Source organism: Cottoperca gobio, chromosome 4, assembly GCF_900634415.1.
Source record: "Cottoperca gobio chromosome 4, fCotGob3.1, whole genome shotgun sequence".
In the NCBI taxonomy this organism is placed as follows: domain Eukaryota; kingdom Metazoa; phylum Chordata; class Actinopteri; order Perciformes; family Bovichtidae; genus Cottoperca; species Cottoperca gobio.
In genome coordinates this window covers 14,127,510-14,142,951 of record NC_041358.1, presented here as the reverse complement: position 1 = coordinate 14,142,951, position 15,442 = coordinate 14,127,510, and the positions used below count along the sequence as shown (strand labels likewise).

Here is a 15,442-nt window from a genome sequence, read left to right as displayed (position 1 = left end):
AATAACACATAAGTGGCATGAACGTGGCCAAGTGAATGAACTCCGTGTGAAAGAATGCTTTAAAGCATTCAAAAGAACAACAAAAGAGAGAAAATGACCTGCATCTCATCCTGTTTTTTTTATCTGTTCTGTAAGCTGTTGACACAAGTGGACTTGAAATAAACGATCGAAACAAATAACTCCACCTTGATATTCCTCCAGCATTCATCTGTAATGCAGGCTGTAAAAGCATTCATCTGCACATTACGTGCAAGCTTAAAAATGGACAGAAAGTCTAATGGGATGGAACAAACTGGGCAACTGTCCAACGGCAAACTCACTCTTACCTCCACTGACATTCGGGCTTAAAGTAATTTGCTGGGAATCACTCATGCATTTGTTGCGGAGTGAGTTTCTCTTTCCTTACAACATCAGCAGCAAGGAATTTCAAGGCCAATGCTTTGAAAGGTCACAGCCATTAATGTCTTCCAACTAAATAAATTCTGGATTTTGGCGGCGATACATAAGACAGGAGAGCTTCACAAGCTGCTTCATGACGGACAATTGAAAGAGACATTGTACTGACATTTCTTCAACGTTGTCACCATGACATGATGATATGATATGGCACTTTGGGAAAGTTATGCTCTAAATATCTTCTTTGCCTCCAAGACCTTCTGCCACAGTGGGGAGAGTTTATATAGCAGTGGCAGCAATGACATTTTCTGTCATTTTTCATTCCTTAAGGCAAAGAACAGGATGTTCCTAACCCACAATTATTCTTGTTTATAAAAGCCTAATCAAAAAGCTCCAGAAAACCATTGCTGTGAACATACAGACCAACAGCGACCCGAGGAACCGTTAAACTGAACCTTCTGTTCATCGATACCAGCAGCAGTCACAAAGAGCCGGGAACTTTTTCTTTTTTCAATTTATTTAAAACAGTTTTTCAAAAGTATTTAATAACACACTGCAAGTATGTTATTTAATCAAATAATGGTCAGGTAAAGGAGGTTCTATGGCGCTCCCCGTCCAACAAAATCCAACAGGTTACACAACATGTTGCTGTTACAGCACTTAACAGCAACAGAGGCCGTAAACACACACTGCTTTCTGTCATTCTGCTGACTCAGGGCAAAATCTGCCAGAAGGAGAGTGGCTGTAATCCTGACCGTCAGCTTTGAGGCATAATTCACTTAATCATAGCCCCACTGAGAAAACACATGTGAAACAGCACATGGTGCTGTTGGTGTGCCTCAGTGAGGAAAGTGTCCAGCACTATACATACTGCATACAATGACATATGTGAGGTAAGGCACGCAAGTCCATTTACACTCTTGACATAGAACTGAACACACAAACACAAACAAATATGCTGTGGATAAAAGGTCAACAAGATAGTGCTATATAATTATATTAGTAGGATGTTGAGGGGCTGTCGTGGTTGACACGCCTCGTCAACATTGCATGGAAGTCTGGCACAGTGCCTAGGGGTTGGTTCCCCTATTTAAAAAGGGGGACCAGAGAGTGTGTGCCAACTACAGGGGTATCACACTTCTCAGCCTCCCTGGTAAAGTCTACTCCAAGGTACTGGAAAGGAGGGTTCGGCCGGTAGTCGAACCTGATTGAAGAGGAACAATGCGGATTCCGTCCTGGTCGTGGAACAACGGACCAACTCTTCACTCTCGCAAGGATCCTGGAGGGGGCCTGGGAGTACGCCCATCCGGTCTACATGTGTTTTGTGGATCTGGAGAAGGCGTATGACCGGGTCCCCCGGGTGATACTGTGGGAGGTGCTGCGGTAGTATGGGGTGAGGGGGTCACTTTTGAGGGCCATCCAATCCCTGTACGCCCAAAGCGAGAGTTGTGTCCGGATACTCGGCAGTAAGTCGGACTCTTTTCCCGTGAATGTTGGCCTCCGCCAGGGCTACGCTTTATCACCAATCCTGTTGATTTTCATGATTTTCATGGATAGGATATCGAGGCGTAGTCGTGGAGGAGAGGGGTTGCAGTTCGGTGACCTGAGGATCTCATCGCTGCTCTTTGCAGATGATGTGGTCCTTATGGCATCATCGGTCTGTGACCTTCAACAGTCACTGGATCGGTTCGCAGCCGAGTGTGAAGCGGTTGGGATGAGGATCAGCACCTCAAAATCTGAGGCCATGGCACTCAGCAGGAAACTGGTGGATTGCCTACTCCGGGTAGGGAATGAGCCATTACCCCAAGTGAAGGAGTTCAAGTACCTCGGGGTCTTGTTCGCGAGTGAGGGGACGATGGAGCGAGAGATTGGCCGGAGAATCGGAGCAGCGGGGGCGGTATTACAGTCACTTTACCGCACCGTTGTGACGAAAAGAGAGCTGAGCCAGAAGGCAAAGCTCTCAATATACCGGTCGATCTTCGTTCCTACCCTCACCTATGGTCATGAAGGCTGGGTCATGACCGAAAGAACGAGATCACGGGTACAAGCGGCCGAAATGGGTTTTCTCAGACTTTATTAGTTATTCAGACCTTTATGTTGAAAGGAGCCAGTTGAGGTGGTTCGGGCATCTAGTAAGGATGCCACCTGGGCGCCTCCCTAGGGAGGTGTTCCAGGCACGTCCAGCTGGGAGGAGACCCAGGACTCGGTGGGGAGATTATATCTCCTCACTGGCCTGGGAACGCCTCAGGATCCCCCAGTCGGAGCTGGAGGATGTGGCCCGGAGAAGGGAAGATTGGGTTCCTTACTGGAGCTGCTGCCCCCGCGACCCGATCGCGGATAAGCGGTAGCCGATGGATGGATGGATAGTAGGAGCAGCCATCACTCTTAATAGAGTGCACACTTGTGTTATGTCTCTCTTGGGAATAGGCAGCAAAACTAAATATGTACACTGTATGCTAACAACAATGTGCAGTACTTAATTGTTAACATTCTTTCTTTCATAATGGCTAACTTTCCTTTTCTTTCATTATTTTTAACTATTAACTTTATTTACTGTGAACTCATTTTTAACTTTGTATTCCTTGTTGCTTGCCTTTTTGAAAGAGATATAAATCCCTAATTGCATTTTCTCAAATTGGCCAGCTTTACTCACACACAGTGGTGAAATCAGCCTGAAAGAACAGGAAATAATTTCCCTAATTAATTCATGCATTTTATCACGTTCATATGTGTTTCCTATTTAAAGTGGGAAAGCACACAGCAGAAGAAGTGGATATAATCCCTCTCACGAGATAATAATCTCCAGTGACATATACACATTTTACTATTCTTTTACTCTTTTAGCAGTATGATGTTTGAGAAGAATTCATCAAATAAAGTATTTAATTGTAGCTTATCAGAAAAGTCATTTAAGGAACAAGTGCTGCTTCCAACATGGACAGGGTACTGTTTACATATTTCCATTTCCTGTCAGCCTTCTGTCAGGTATATTCTATGTAATGCATCTAAGATCTTTTCTCATCAACTGTCAACAAAAAAAAGATCATATTTTGGCTTCATGTATTTAAATGCTCTCAATTTACTCTTTCCCTGCCTCTGCTTTCCTCTCTCCCCGGTTTGCCCCTTTGTTTCTTCACTACATTTTCTTTCTTTCTATCCCTTGCTCTTTTAAACTGCATCTGCCTCACTTCACCAGCTGCCATCTAATGACTGAGGTTTAGCCCAGAGCGACAGAGCTGACGACAGGCTTGACTTCAAACCACCACAAACTGAACTTGTGTTGGAAACTTCTCCCCACAACCAACAAAGAGAGAGAGCAGGACCACCAGGCAGCTCAACTCTGCGAGCTGCGGCGCTGCCTCTCTTGTTTATTCGACGCAATTGGATGTGTCTCTGGACGATGCGCAACAAAACCGCAGATCTCGAATAATGGCACTCACGATTTCAAATGATCCCACATAGGCTTTCACACATAAACACACAGGCATGTAATCCCTCCCAGATGCATGGCCTGATGGATAGCATGATCCAGAGCTCATACATCTGATTTCAAACTGCATGGTGCCGGAGACAAAACACACAAGAGGATGCTACCCGAGGGTAAGTCTTAATTAAGTGTGTGTGTGTGTGTGTGTGTGTGTGTGTGTGTGTGTGTGTGTGTGTGTGTGTGTGTGTGTGTGTGTGTGTGGCAATTTTTGATTGTCATATGTGTGGTTCTGTGGTGAGGCCATTCATGCAACCAAAGAAACATGGCGACCTTGCAGCAAATGGAAATCCCCTGCCTGTGTTTGCATATATTTAAGTGTTTATATATTTGTCTATATCAATATGTGGATGTGTTGAAACTAATAACAAATTAAATGCTGAAAAAATAAATGCTGCTCTAGGCATTAACACTATTAAATGCAGCCTAATTTTCTGTCTCCTATCTTTCTGGTCACTGTCCTCTTTCCAATAAAGAAATTGTATGAAACATCTTAATTAATGATTTCAATCAGTTTTTAAAGTAAAGTCAACATCATTCTGTTAATTGTATATGCTAAATAGTATATAATGAAATGTACAATATTTAATGTTAACTGTTTAGTTGTGTTCTTAGTGAGGTATGCTCCACTTGTTCAAACTAAGATAATATAACATTATAAAAGCATACTGTAACTACCTCCACCTCCACCTCTTCTTTAGGTCCCTCACAACAGTATTTCCCTAAAAAAAAATTATTAGGAAATAACTGTTGTTGTACCAAAGATTGCAAAATATCTGTCAACACAGGCCATCTGCGTGTTATTATCGCTCAGTGATCTTCATAAAAATGTTCTCCACGTCATAAATGCATAATAGGCAGTAAAGTTAAGGAATTGAACTTGTTACTGCACATTTTCTGATGATCCATTTACATCTGGTCTGTGAAAGGGTTCGGTGAAATGCAATGATCATTGTGGACCCAACAAAGATGTCTTTGCTTGAGGATCCATATAAACATCATCACATGTTGGCAGTCAAAGCCTTTCATCTCATTCTTACCACAAGCTCTATATGACTGTGTGGAATTGTGAATTTCTACAAAGAAAAACATAAAAGAAAGAGTTGAATGTAATCTTCTCTGTGTGACCAGACTTTGTGTCTGAATACACGCCACAAGAGAAGAACACAGATAAATGTGGAAGGAAGAACGGGGCGAAAGTAAATGAATAATTTATTGCTCAAAACAGGAAATAGTAATATTTGGCAAGAAGTGAGTCGCTGTCTGCTTTATTGTCTTCATGACAACAATGTTGAATCTTTGTCATGCATTCTGAAAAGCCACCAAACTCCATTGAGAAATCAGTATTTTACCTCGCAGAACACGGGAGTTGCGTGTCTTCCCCTGCCTCAATCAGTTAGTTATGACACGACTTAGCTGAATACTCAATTCTGATTGGTTAATTTTGACATCCTGTGGTCTGTGGCAATGATTACAGGCTGGTTAATGGAAAATAACGGGGCAGAAAACCTGATTCAGTGATGCCGTCATTTTATGCATCTTTTCAAAATTCCTACTCATGGAAGAACTTCGCCTTCTCCATTGCCAGTTACACAGCAATTAGGGATATGTTGACACTTCTCAAAGTTTGACACAATATGAATTGGTAATCTTAAAAAGGATATAGAGTTACGTTGCAATCGCCGCAGTTTAAACTGTTGCTACGCAGTAGAATCTATCAGACTTCTATTTATCGAAGACAATACAATCATTCTTAAATAAATAAAATCCTTTTTTTTAATCAATATTTTGTGTCAAATTATTGATCAATTTACTAAGTAACCATGTAGTGATAATGGACAGCGAGCCGGTCATTACTGTGGAAATGAACCCCTTCAGTTTGATTCAAGACTTTGCGTCGGGGTCCTGCTCACCCTGTCGCTGCACATTATCCCTTACGTGTTATTTGGTGGCCCATCGAAGCAACTTTAGACCAGAAACTATCGTGTTCTGCAAGGTAAAATTACTGTGTGTACTACTTATGTAAACCTGAGTATGTTGTATGCTGAAAATATTGCAAAGCCCACAAATGTGTGATTTGGGGCTGTATAGATAGCTGGTGGCTTCGGTGGAGATAAGACGTATGTGCTCCTCTATAGTAATCAAATAATACCAGAGAGTAAAAGTTAGCATTTTCTAAAACCCTGTCTGACCCAGTCTGACCCTGTCTGACCTTGTCTGACCCTGTCTGACCTTGTCTTAAAGACCTTTACAGATTTCCAACCGTGCTGTTGAACTCTGTGAATGGTCTGGGCAGAGTAATCTATTTTATTTATTAAAGTTTAGGTTTAGTTTTAGTTCACTGGCACGTACAAAAACACACTGAGGATTTTGAATTTTGAGCCAAGTATGCCACAGCACTTTTCAAAAGCAGATGTTTCACATAACTGTCATCCCCAAGACAACAAATAATGTTACAGCCTCTCTGTACTCAACCGATTTCTCTGATCGTAGAAACTTTGAATACAACTTCATGTAGGCAATCAAGGTATATTTTGAGATTATTGGGAATCAACAAACTCCTCACTTATTTGCAACCACAAATTAGGTGGCATACGTCTAACATGATCTCTTGTGACATTGACGCAGACGTCTAAAAGCAAATGGTGTCCACACAAACAATGCTGCGTACAAGTGGAAGATTTCTGCTCATTTTCTGGCTGTTTTCTCGGCTAAGCACCTCCCCACTTTCTACATATACACAGATTTCTCTCAACTCCTTGACATAGACATTTTTCTGTTTCAGGGTCAAGCTGTGATAAATCTTCTTGACGTCTTTGTCATCTTCACCTGTGAACATTTTTAAACTCAACGACAAACATGGTCATTTGTCCTGGTGACACCTTTTAACCGCTTAAACAACATCTTACAAAACCAAACAGAACACCAAACTGCCCCAATCCCTGATGGGTTGTGTATCATCTCCATTACCCATAATGCATCACAGCAAAGAGGTAAGACACATGCTCTTTTTATTGCCTTGACAACATATTAAGGATGATAGGGAGGAGTGGAAAAGAGGAGGTAAAATACAAAGCTGTGGCCTCTGACTGAAAAGGCAAAAACTGGCACGGACAGCAAACACACAGAGAACGTTGTGACGTTTCTACATATGGTCTCCATTGTAGAAATACAGGCCAAAGCCCTGAGACTTGGCTGAGGCTGACTCTATGATTCACTCCCAGAATAAAATTACCTTTACAATTAAATGTGGCCTTTTAATTGCATTAATTTGCCTCAGAAAAATTAAGTAAAAGCCTTTAAATGAAATTGCAACAACCTCAATAATACAATCACAAAACTGTAAAGATCATGACCAAGTATTTTAAGAGTGATGGTGTAATCCCAGAGTGCTCACAAGTGACTGGGTGGTGTTTTCTGTTTTGTGTGCCTCTTTTGTTTTACTGAGGAAATTTTAATTGTGCGTGCTAAGCAGATCACCACTGCCGACCACACACAGATGCACACTCAGATGTCTGAGGCACGACAATCGTGCCACAAGAGCGCCTTCAGAACTGACGGTGTGTTGCAAACATTAAAGACTCAAGTAATAAATGGTTATATGTTATTGCTTATATTATATATATTACATGTTAGATATGCTAACCTTTTGAGGTTTCCAAGACAGTTGACCCTGAGCTCAGCATGTGCTTGTCAACAGGCTGACACAGAATACCAGGTTCATTAAAACAACCTCAGGTTTCAGACAAAATTATACTATATTTATAGGGAATACAAAGTTAAACATTATTTTATAATATCCAAGTGCTTTATGCTGTTCTCAAGGATATTTGGAACATAGAAAGTGTGCTATGGCAATGTTGAAAACACTGTTCTGAGGTGGTCTTCATGATACATGAGTTCCCTCAACGCAGGCAGGGGGCAGAGGGCATCGACAGTCTGACCTTCAGCCTTGCAGTATTCAAAGTATTCAAATCTGTACCAAAAAAGAAAAAGCATTGGCCACAAAAACATGGCAATACTTTCTCAAACATGTGTTTGAGAGTCATACAGCGCAAATAAATGCCTGCATGTGGTGAACACAGAATAACTAAAAAAATCTGTCGTCTTTCTGTTTCTACGGGAAGAAGCACAGCACTCCAGTATTAATGATTTGACAGTAAATGTCACTCTGAACACACCAGCCAAGCTCCTGAAGCCTTACATATGTTTCAACTAAAATGTACATAAACAGCTTATACGGTAAAGAAAATGAGGTCATGCCATACCAAACCATGGGAATGTTCAACTCTGGCACCAGATCTACTCGGACGTAAATCTAATGTGTTTCGAATGAGTCCTTCAGGCCCGTAAAAGTATGACGTATACAATGAAATCAAAAGAATCTGTGATAAAAAAGTCCTTTAGGAAAAATGCTTCCTTAATAACAATGTCTAGACATCGATCTGTAGAGTCTAAACTGACTATAAAAACACTGATTTGAGGAAAGCCCTCATTAAAGGTGCAACAGTAAAAGTGCTGAGGTTGTTGCTTATTATTATGAGTAATAAAGCACCAAAGATGCTGACTGGCAAACGCTAACATACAACACAGTGTGTATACACGTCTATGGCTGGCAATGAGCAGCTGGAAACTATCTACTTACATTCAAGGGAAGTGATTTCTAATGACTGTTTTGGGACTTAAACATTTGTTATACAGGCATTAGATGGGTCAGTGTGTTATTCATATCTATATTTGAAATTTCTGAACATGTTATGTGGGTCAAGCCTTTTCTATCCACTGCACTGTTCCAGCAATGGACAGAAACTAACGGCAAGAAAAGGTGCTCTCCACTAACACAAGGCAAGCACTGTTATCAAAATCACCTGACTTGCCTCTGGTGATCAGCTCTCCTAGATAAATGTGCTTGAAATGGACACATGGTAAGAGTTAGGGATAGGTCGGTAAACATGTCTGCCCCAGAAGAGGGAAAACACATCTCAGACACATAATTAACTATTTTACTGTGTCATCTAAAAGAACACTGATAGCATTAAGTTATTATTATAAGTTAGCATTCAGAAAAACAGTTGGTGGCGGCGTGTTGAAATATGAAATATGATCGGACACCAAAACACTGCACAACGGTTTATAATACTATGAGACAGGATGTCACAAGTCTTGGAAGTTATCACGACAACAATCTGTCTTTGGTTACAAAGGTAAACAGTAGAGGTATGGCATTCATGAAAGTACTCGACCCTGGATGTAAGCTTAATGTGCAATTGCATTGCGGCAAAGGTTTAGCCAGGTTCAACGTTTTTTCTGTCGCCTTCTGTGTTGGCACCAATGTTGTGCCAACGGAGTGACCTCATTCAAATGAATGCCCAATGTATTCCCAGCGCATCCATCATTAAATTATCCTGTCACATAATCATCTTCCTCATCTCTGAGGAGATGAAAAACATATGTAGTTGTGTTGCATAAACTCTTCATATTCTTCTTCTTTTTTCTCCTTTAAGCCTCGACTCACTTCAAGCCATGAATCATAATGTCTTCGCCCCTACAGCTACGTGTCATCTACAGTTCCCGGTCTGTTTTTCCACTTTTTCACTACTGCAGCCTGTCCAACGCTCACGCCTCCACGCTCAGACAGTTACCTGAAAGATGCTGGAAAGCAAACAAAAAGCGAGGAACAAAAGGTCAAGAGGAAATTGATGACCCAGACAGAAGAGCCCTGAAGGTCACAACCAAGGCTGGGGAACCGCAGCCTGGAGGGAAACAAACCCAACATGGTGGACAGTACAAAGTACCAGAAACGGGTCATTCAGGTCAAACACTGTATCCAAAGGTCAACTACCTGTGACTACACCAGCAACATCCTTTATTCATAATAGCCTTGGAATATCTAAAGCTGTCATACATACATTTGTTAACAGGGAGTGGACAACATTTATAGTGTTCCTGTAGCAGCCCTCAGGTATGTGCTGCCTTCCAAGATGAAAGGGGGATAACCGCTGAGCACCAATTACAAAGCTAAATAGAGTTAAAACTATTGCGCTAGGAGCACCTCAGGGCACTTCAGGAGATGCATGGACAGTCCTAAAAATTAAAGGCCATTTTAATATTCCAGGGCAGATCTATTAGAACATGAAACACACAGGCACACATTGTAGTCTGCCACACTCCTCTCTCCTCCTCTAATTCTCCAAAAACCTCCACCTCTCTCTTTTGGCATTCCTGCCTAATAGCATCATTATTGACTCTGTCCAACTAAACGCACGGTCCTTGTAATCTCACATGGGCGGGGCGGTTCAGACAAAAAAAAATGCTGCTCTGGAAAGAAGGAAACAAAGGGGAATTGGGATGGCGGAAAAGGACACTGAACACCAACAAAGGGAGCTCTGAGATGAGTGCCTTTGATCAAGCAGAGGAGGTAGAAGCAATCCCGTCATCTTCTTCCCGTCACACCACACCCATCTCCTTCTAACTTAAATTCACTGGCTGGAAAAGGGTAGCAAGGCAGACCGTCAACCAATCTACTGAACTCATCGCTGAAACAACCACTTGATACCAATTAAACAGAAGCAAAAGACGTCAGTGACTTGATTTCATTTTGGAAAGTCAAAATCTGAATCTGAACTTCTTGATGTCAGCAAGATGATGTTAGGCAGGTGTCACTCAGTCACTCAGTCTATGACTCAGCCTCTGTCCGTTTGGCTTGCACCATTCCTTGTGCATTTCCTTGAACAGATCCAGTACAGTCAGAAAGTACGAGGACACAGATATGTTTCTCTGTTTTTGCTTTGTTCTCCAACACACTGGATGTGAAATTAAACAATTACTTTTGCTGACTTTTAAATGTTATGCATGCTTCAAACTAAGAACCCCCTCCCCCCAACACATTTCCAATGGTTGTATCAGAGGGCTTGTATCTGACAATTTTTGTAATTTTTCTGAAATTGACAATCCAGCGGTCCACTTTGTGCAGTAATTGGCCAGGTTTGTGGAGATGATAACGTACACAGGATTTGAACTTCTCTCTCAAGCTCTGTTTATAATTCTTCACAGTTCACACATCTACTTCTATTGCTTGCAGATATACAGTACGCCTTCCAGCAAAAACTGCCCAAAATTGGACTCTAAAACAGCGGCTCCAACCACTTTTGCCTTCAGACAACGTCGGGGGGAAATTTGTCTTGCAGTCAGATAAAACATAGAACAAACAGATACATAGGCGCACAGACCCAGGTACAAAATACATTATAATACAAACATAACTGAGTGACAACAGAAAACCTAGAGTATGCCATCGCTAAACCCATCATCATCAGCCATAATGGAAATCTAATAATCAGTTGGGTTATTGTGAGCATTTTACAATTTGGTGCGATGAGATATAAAGGAAGTCTAAATCTCCGTGCAGAGGGGAGAAGCTCAACATCTCTGTACCTTTATCGTTAGCTTTAAGGGTGTCTGAGAGTGTTCACGTCCATATTGGTAGTTCCATATGAGACTTTTTACCCATTTTATAAATAAATACCCTGTATAGGACAATGCAGAAGAACAAAAAGCCTAAATATAAAGACTAAGAAAATCACACAAGGCAAAACAAACAGAAATAATTGAAGAAGGCCCAATTTTGTGTGATCTGAGATTGCATCCTGGAAAGGGTCCAAATATTTACTGACTGCAAAGGCTTTGCAACCAAATATTAAATATAATGATCTTATTTAAGTTTATGCTACCTTGTCCTTTGCTTTCTGACATTTAAAATTGGAGGACTACACTGATAACCACTATAAATAAAGGGATAACATGTGCCACTTTTGATATAGATGCAAATACCATCAAATTAAAGCACCGAGTCTGAACAACAACCTTAAAGTCATTGCTCCATGTCAAATACGTTATGCTGGAGTGAACAGCAACAAAAAGGTTATACTGACCAAAGGCGCTGGGTTGCAACTCATCTCAAACTTACCTAATTAAACACGAGACACACAAACACACACTCTCACAGCAAGGTAGTATTTACAAGGATGCACACGTATGTGAAGACGTCAGGAGAGCCACAAAGTACGTAAAATCTCTAAGGGCACCGGAAACAAATCTGTGGACACGTTTGTGTGTGTTTTTATTCCTTGTCAGCTCCTTAGAGCACATTCTTCGCACCTTGTAGATTGTCTTTTTATATGGCTAATTAGAAAACTGCACAATTTAACATCAATTCTGGGATACAGCCACATTTTCTCTCTTGGAAATGGTAGGAGTGTTGTGAAATAAAGTTTATTTGGCTGTAAACTCTCAAATAAATGTTCCACGAGTCCGGAGAGTCTGCTTGCAATACACCTTTGACTCTTCCGCCTAAGACTGGATTCCTTAATGACAGATTAGTCATCGCTCTCTGGACTGTAGCTACAGAAGAGTGATGTTCACAGCTGTTATTTGAATAGTGCAAGACGGTATTTTAAAGTGAATTCTCTCGCAAAGTGAATGTTATTTAAAATAGTAACCAGGGTATGAAATGATAACACAACAGGGTGGTCAGAAAGTCAACCCTACCACTGTTTCATTGGAGTGTTTTCAGACTGTAGTGCTGAATACACAACCCCTGTGCCTCAGTAAAATGAATTGTGAAGTAACCTCTGGCTTTCTTTCTTTCTCTCCCTGCAGGATGGAGGAAAGGGGGGAGGCTTCCTGACTGATCTTCCCACACAAGCCTGACCCCAATATCCAGGCATCCTCCTGACACTCTCGCTTCACACACACAGACAAACACTCACACACACACACACACACACACACGCACACACACACACACACACACACACACACACACACACACACACACACACACACATACAAAAACACAGATACACAAACACACTCTCTAATGTTTACCGTGTCAGATTGCAGTGTAAATAAAGGGGAAGCTCCGGCCTCTGATTTAAAAGGAGCCAAATCAAACAGGAGGGACTGCTTTATCGTACTGGGTCGGACGGAAAGAGGAGAGAATGGATCCGTGTCAGAAACAAACCCTAAATAAAAAAGTTCTTATGAAAACAAAACTGATTCTCTCGGAGGGTCTGGGATGTTGTTGTAGAAGGACAAAAAGTTAGGCAGGGGCAGAACAACATTTGGGGAAATGTTCAGCTACCCCTGCTTGCAGTGTGCTGTGCTAATCATTCCTCTTTCCCCCTGGGGGTTTTGGAAAACACATTCTGACATCCTCGTAAACATTTTAAGAAGCAAACGAACGTCACTTGGTGGTGAGGGACAAACACACAGACAAAGAGAAGTCAACACGGAATTTCTAAATCAAGCTGGTGCAGCCTCAGTTTACTGTAAGAGGACAATCCTAGTTCCTAGTGACAGTAGTGCAAACATTTGCTATGAATCAAGCCTTGAAGTTGCAATAAAGTGTAATTCCAGTATTCTTTTTACTGTTGTTGCTCCGTCCAAAATACATTACATCACCGCTCTTTTATCATCTGCTAATGATCTAAGATTTCACTTCATCACTTGTGTATGCTGAGCATATTTCTTTCTTGAATATAATTATTATTCTGGGCACAGAATCTATGATTAAGGAATTGAGCTCCATAAGAATTTGTGACATGCTGAAATTCAGCAGAGGAGAGCAAACATCTGGAAAAGGAATCTGTCTCTTCACTACACAGATCACCGCTGTCGATTCATCTTGTACTTTCTCTCTGCAGTTGCTAAGTGTATGCAAGTTAAACTCAGTACATTTGAAACATATGTATCATGAAGTAGTGAGGGAGTAACTTATTTTAAAAAAAGTCCTAAATCAGGATATTACACACTACAAAAGTCTATGATATGAACTAATTGGAGTACGTTTTACCCTAAAATGCTTAGACTACTTTTGAGTGCAACACATTTTCGCTCTCTTGTTTCTGCGGCTACCTGTCTCTGTTGACCTCTATAAGGTCTATCTACAGATGTGTTTCTGGAGAAAGAGTTCTCCAGTACTTGTGATATCTTGCTTTTTGTTTTTACTGATGCTACCCACTATAGCCTTTGCTGCTGTAACACTGCAAATGTTCCTACTGTTGGACTAATAAAGGATTATCTTATCTTACCTCTTATCTTAGTACACACTCAAGCATGTCCACTTTCCTCTTGCTGTAAACGGAGCATTTATTTGCAGGTGGACATCTAACACGTCTCACCTCCAAATCAGCGCAATAAACCCCCGTTACATAGCATCACAGCAGCCTTTGATGGTGCTTTTGCAAGCAGGTAAGCTACCTCTCCTCCCTCTCAGAAAATAGTAATTAGAGGGACTTACACAAATCCTTACACAAAGTATCTCCATCACCAAAACTTTCAAACTTCAAACCACAACTTTAGTAAATCTGAAGATAAATTCTACTTGGAAAGTAATATAACTAATGTAAGTCTAGACAGATTGCATGTATGTATCTCCAACAGCTTTTCATTACCACACTCCCAAACCACTGCCCAGGAGGACTCACATCTTAATGAAATGTGAGCCATGATCATTTAATACAATAATGATTTAGAACTTCTCATTTTTACATGACAGTGCGCATGCACCTCTGACCTACACGCAGGATTTACTGTCAAATAGCCCAATTACATATATTCAAGGCAGTATTAGCTGTTGAGAATGAAAGGGCACCCATGGGTGATAATAATCATCAAGCTGGATTGCAAACCTAAAGCCACACACTAACCGTGGCGGAATGCTAATGATAGTGACCGCAAGGCTGAACATCTGTGTGCGGAGACAAAAATCCCCCAGAGTCCTTCCTCTGGAGGTGTGAGGAACATTAGGCATTCAAAGGGCGGATTGTGAGCAAACTATCACATTTCTCACTTTTCTGTGTACTTTTGTTGCCACAGTAGAGAGTGAACTCCAAATAATCATCATCGAGTGTGCAGACATTCAGCAAAAACATTTAATGCGTGACAGAAATAGACTTTCATTCCACATAGTTGCATTACATTACCTGGATCGTGGAAGGGGACCAGGGCAAAGTTATACAGATTTTTCTTCGGTCTGTTCAGGGATGTTTCCAAAATCTTGGACGCGCCCTCGATGACCTGGACCAGGTCGTCGTACATGGAGCCGGTCACATCAAAGACAAATGCCAGGGTGGATGCCCCCTCCGGGATGTCCTCCGTTGTGGCCGTGGTCCCCGTGTCTTGGCCGGCGGAAAACGCCACTGACAGCGCCAGAGACAGCCACACCAATCTGCTGCCCATTTCAGATCCAAGATGCTTCTCAAGCAAAGTTCTTAGATGTTTTGTTCTCGCCAGTTAGAAGCTCAGGGTGAGTCTCGAGATAAAGGTAGAGACATCGGGCTCTCAAAAATGGACTGAAACGTATTAAGAACAATTAACAACGGGCACAACAGACAGATATAAATAAAGAAAATAAAGGAATCTCAGAGTTTTTGTTCTTCTTCTGCAGTTTCTGTACGCAGAAGTCGCAGAAGACCACTTCTCTGTGAACTAAACTTATGCGGTCCCAGCAGCTGCAGCTGTGCCTGTCGTCTGTTGTCTGCAGAGTCAGGAGCCCTTGTT

The 15,442-nt window shown here is 41.5% G+C and overlaps 1 protein-coding gene across 1 annotated transcript in view; it reads right to left on the bottom strand.

Moving 5' to 3' along the window:
- The window catches only part of hmcn1 (hemicentin 1), an 85,206-nt gene extending 70,085 nt beyond the window's left edge, over positions 1-15,121 (bottom strand). The window contains 1 exon segment of the mRNA XM_029430034.1: positions 14,866-15,121. Within this exon segment, the coding sequence (XP_029285894.1) occupies positions 14,866-15,121 (256 nt within the window).
- Between the last annotated feature and the right edge of the window lie 321 nt (positions 15,122-15,442).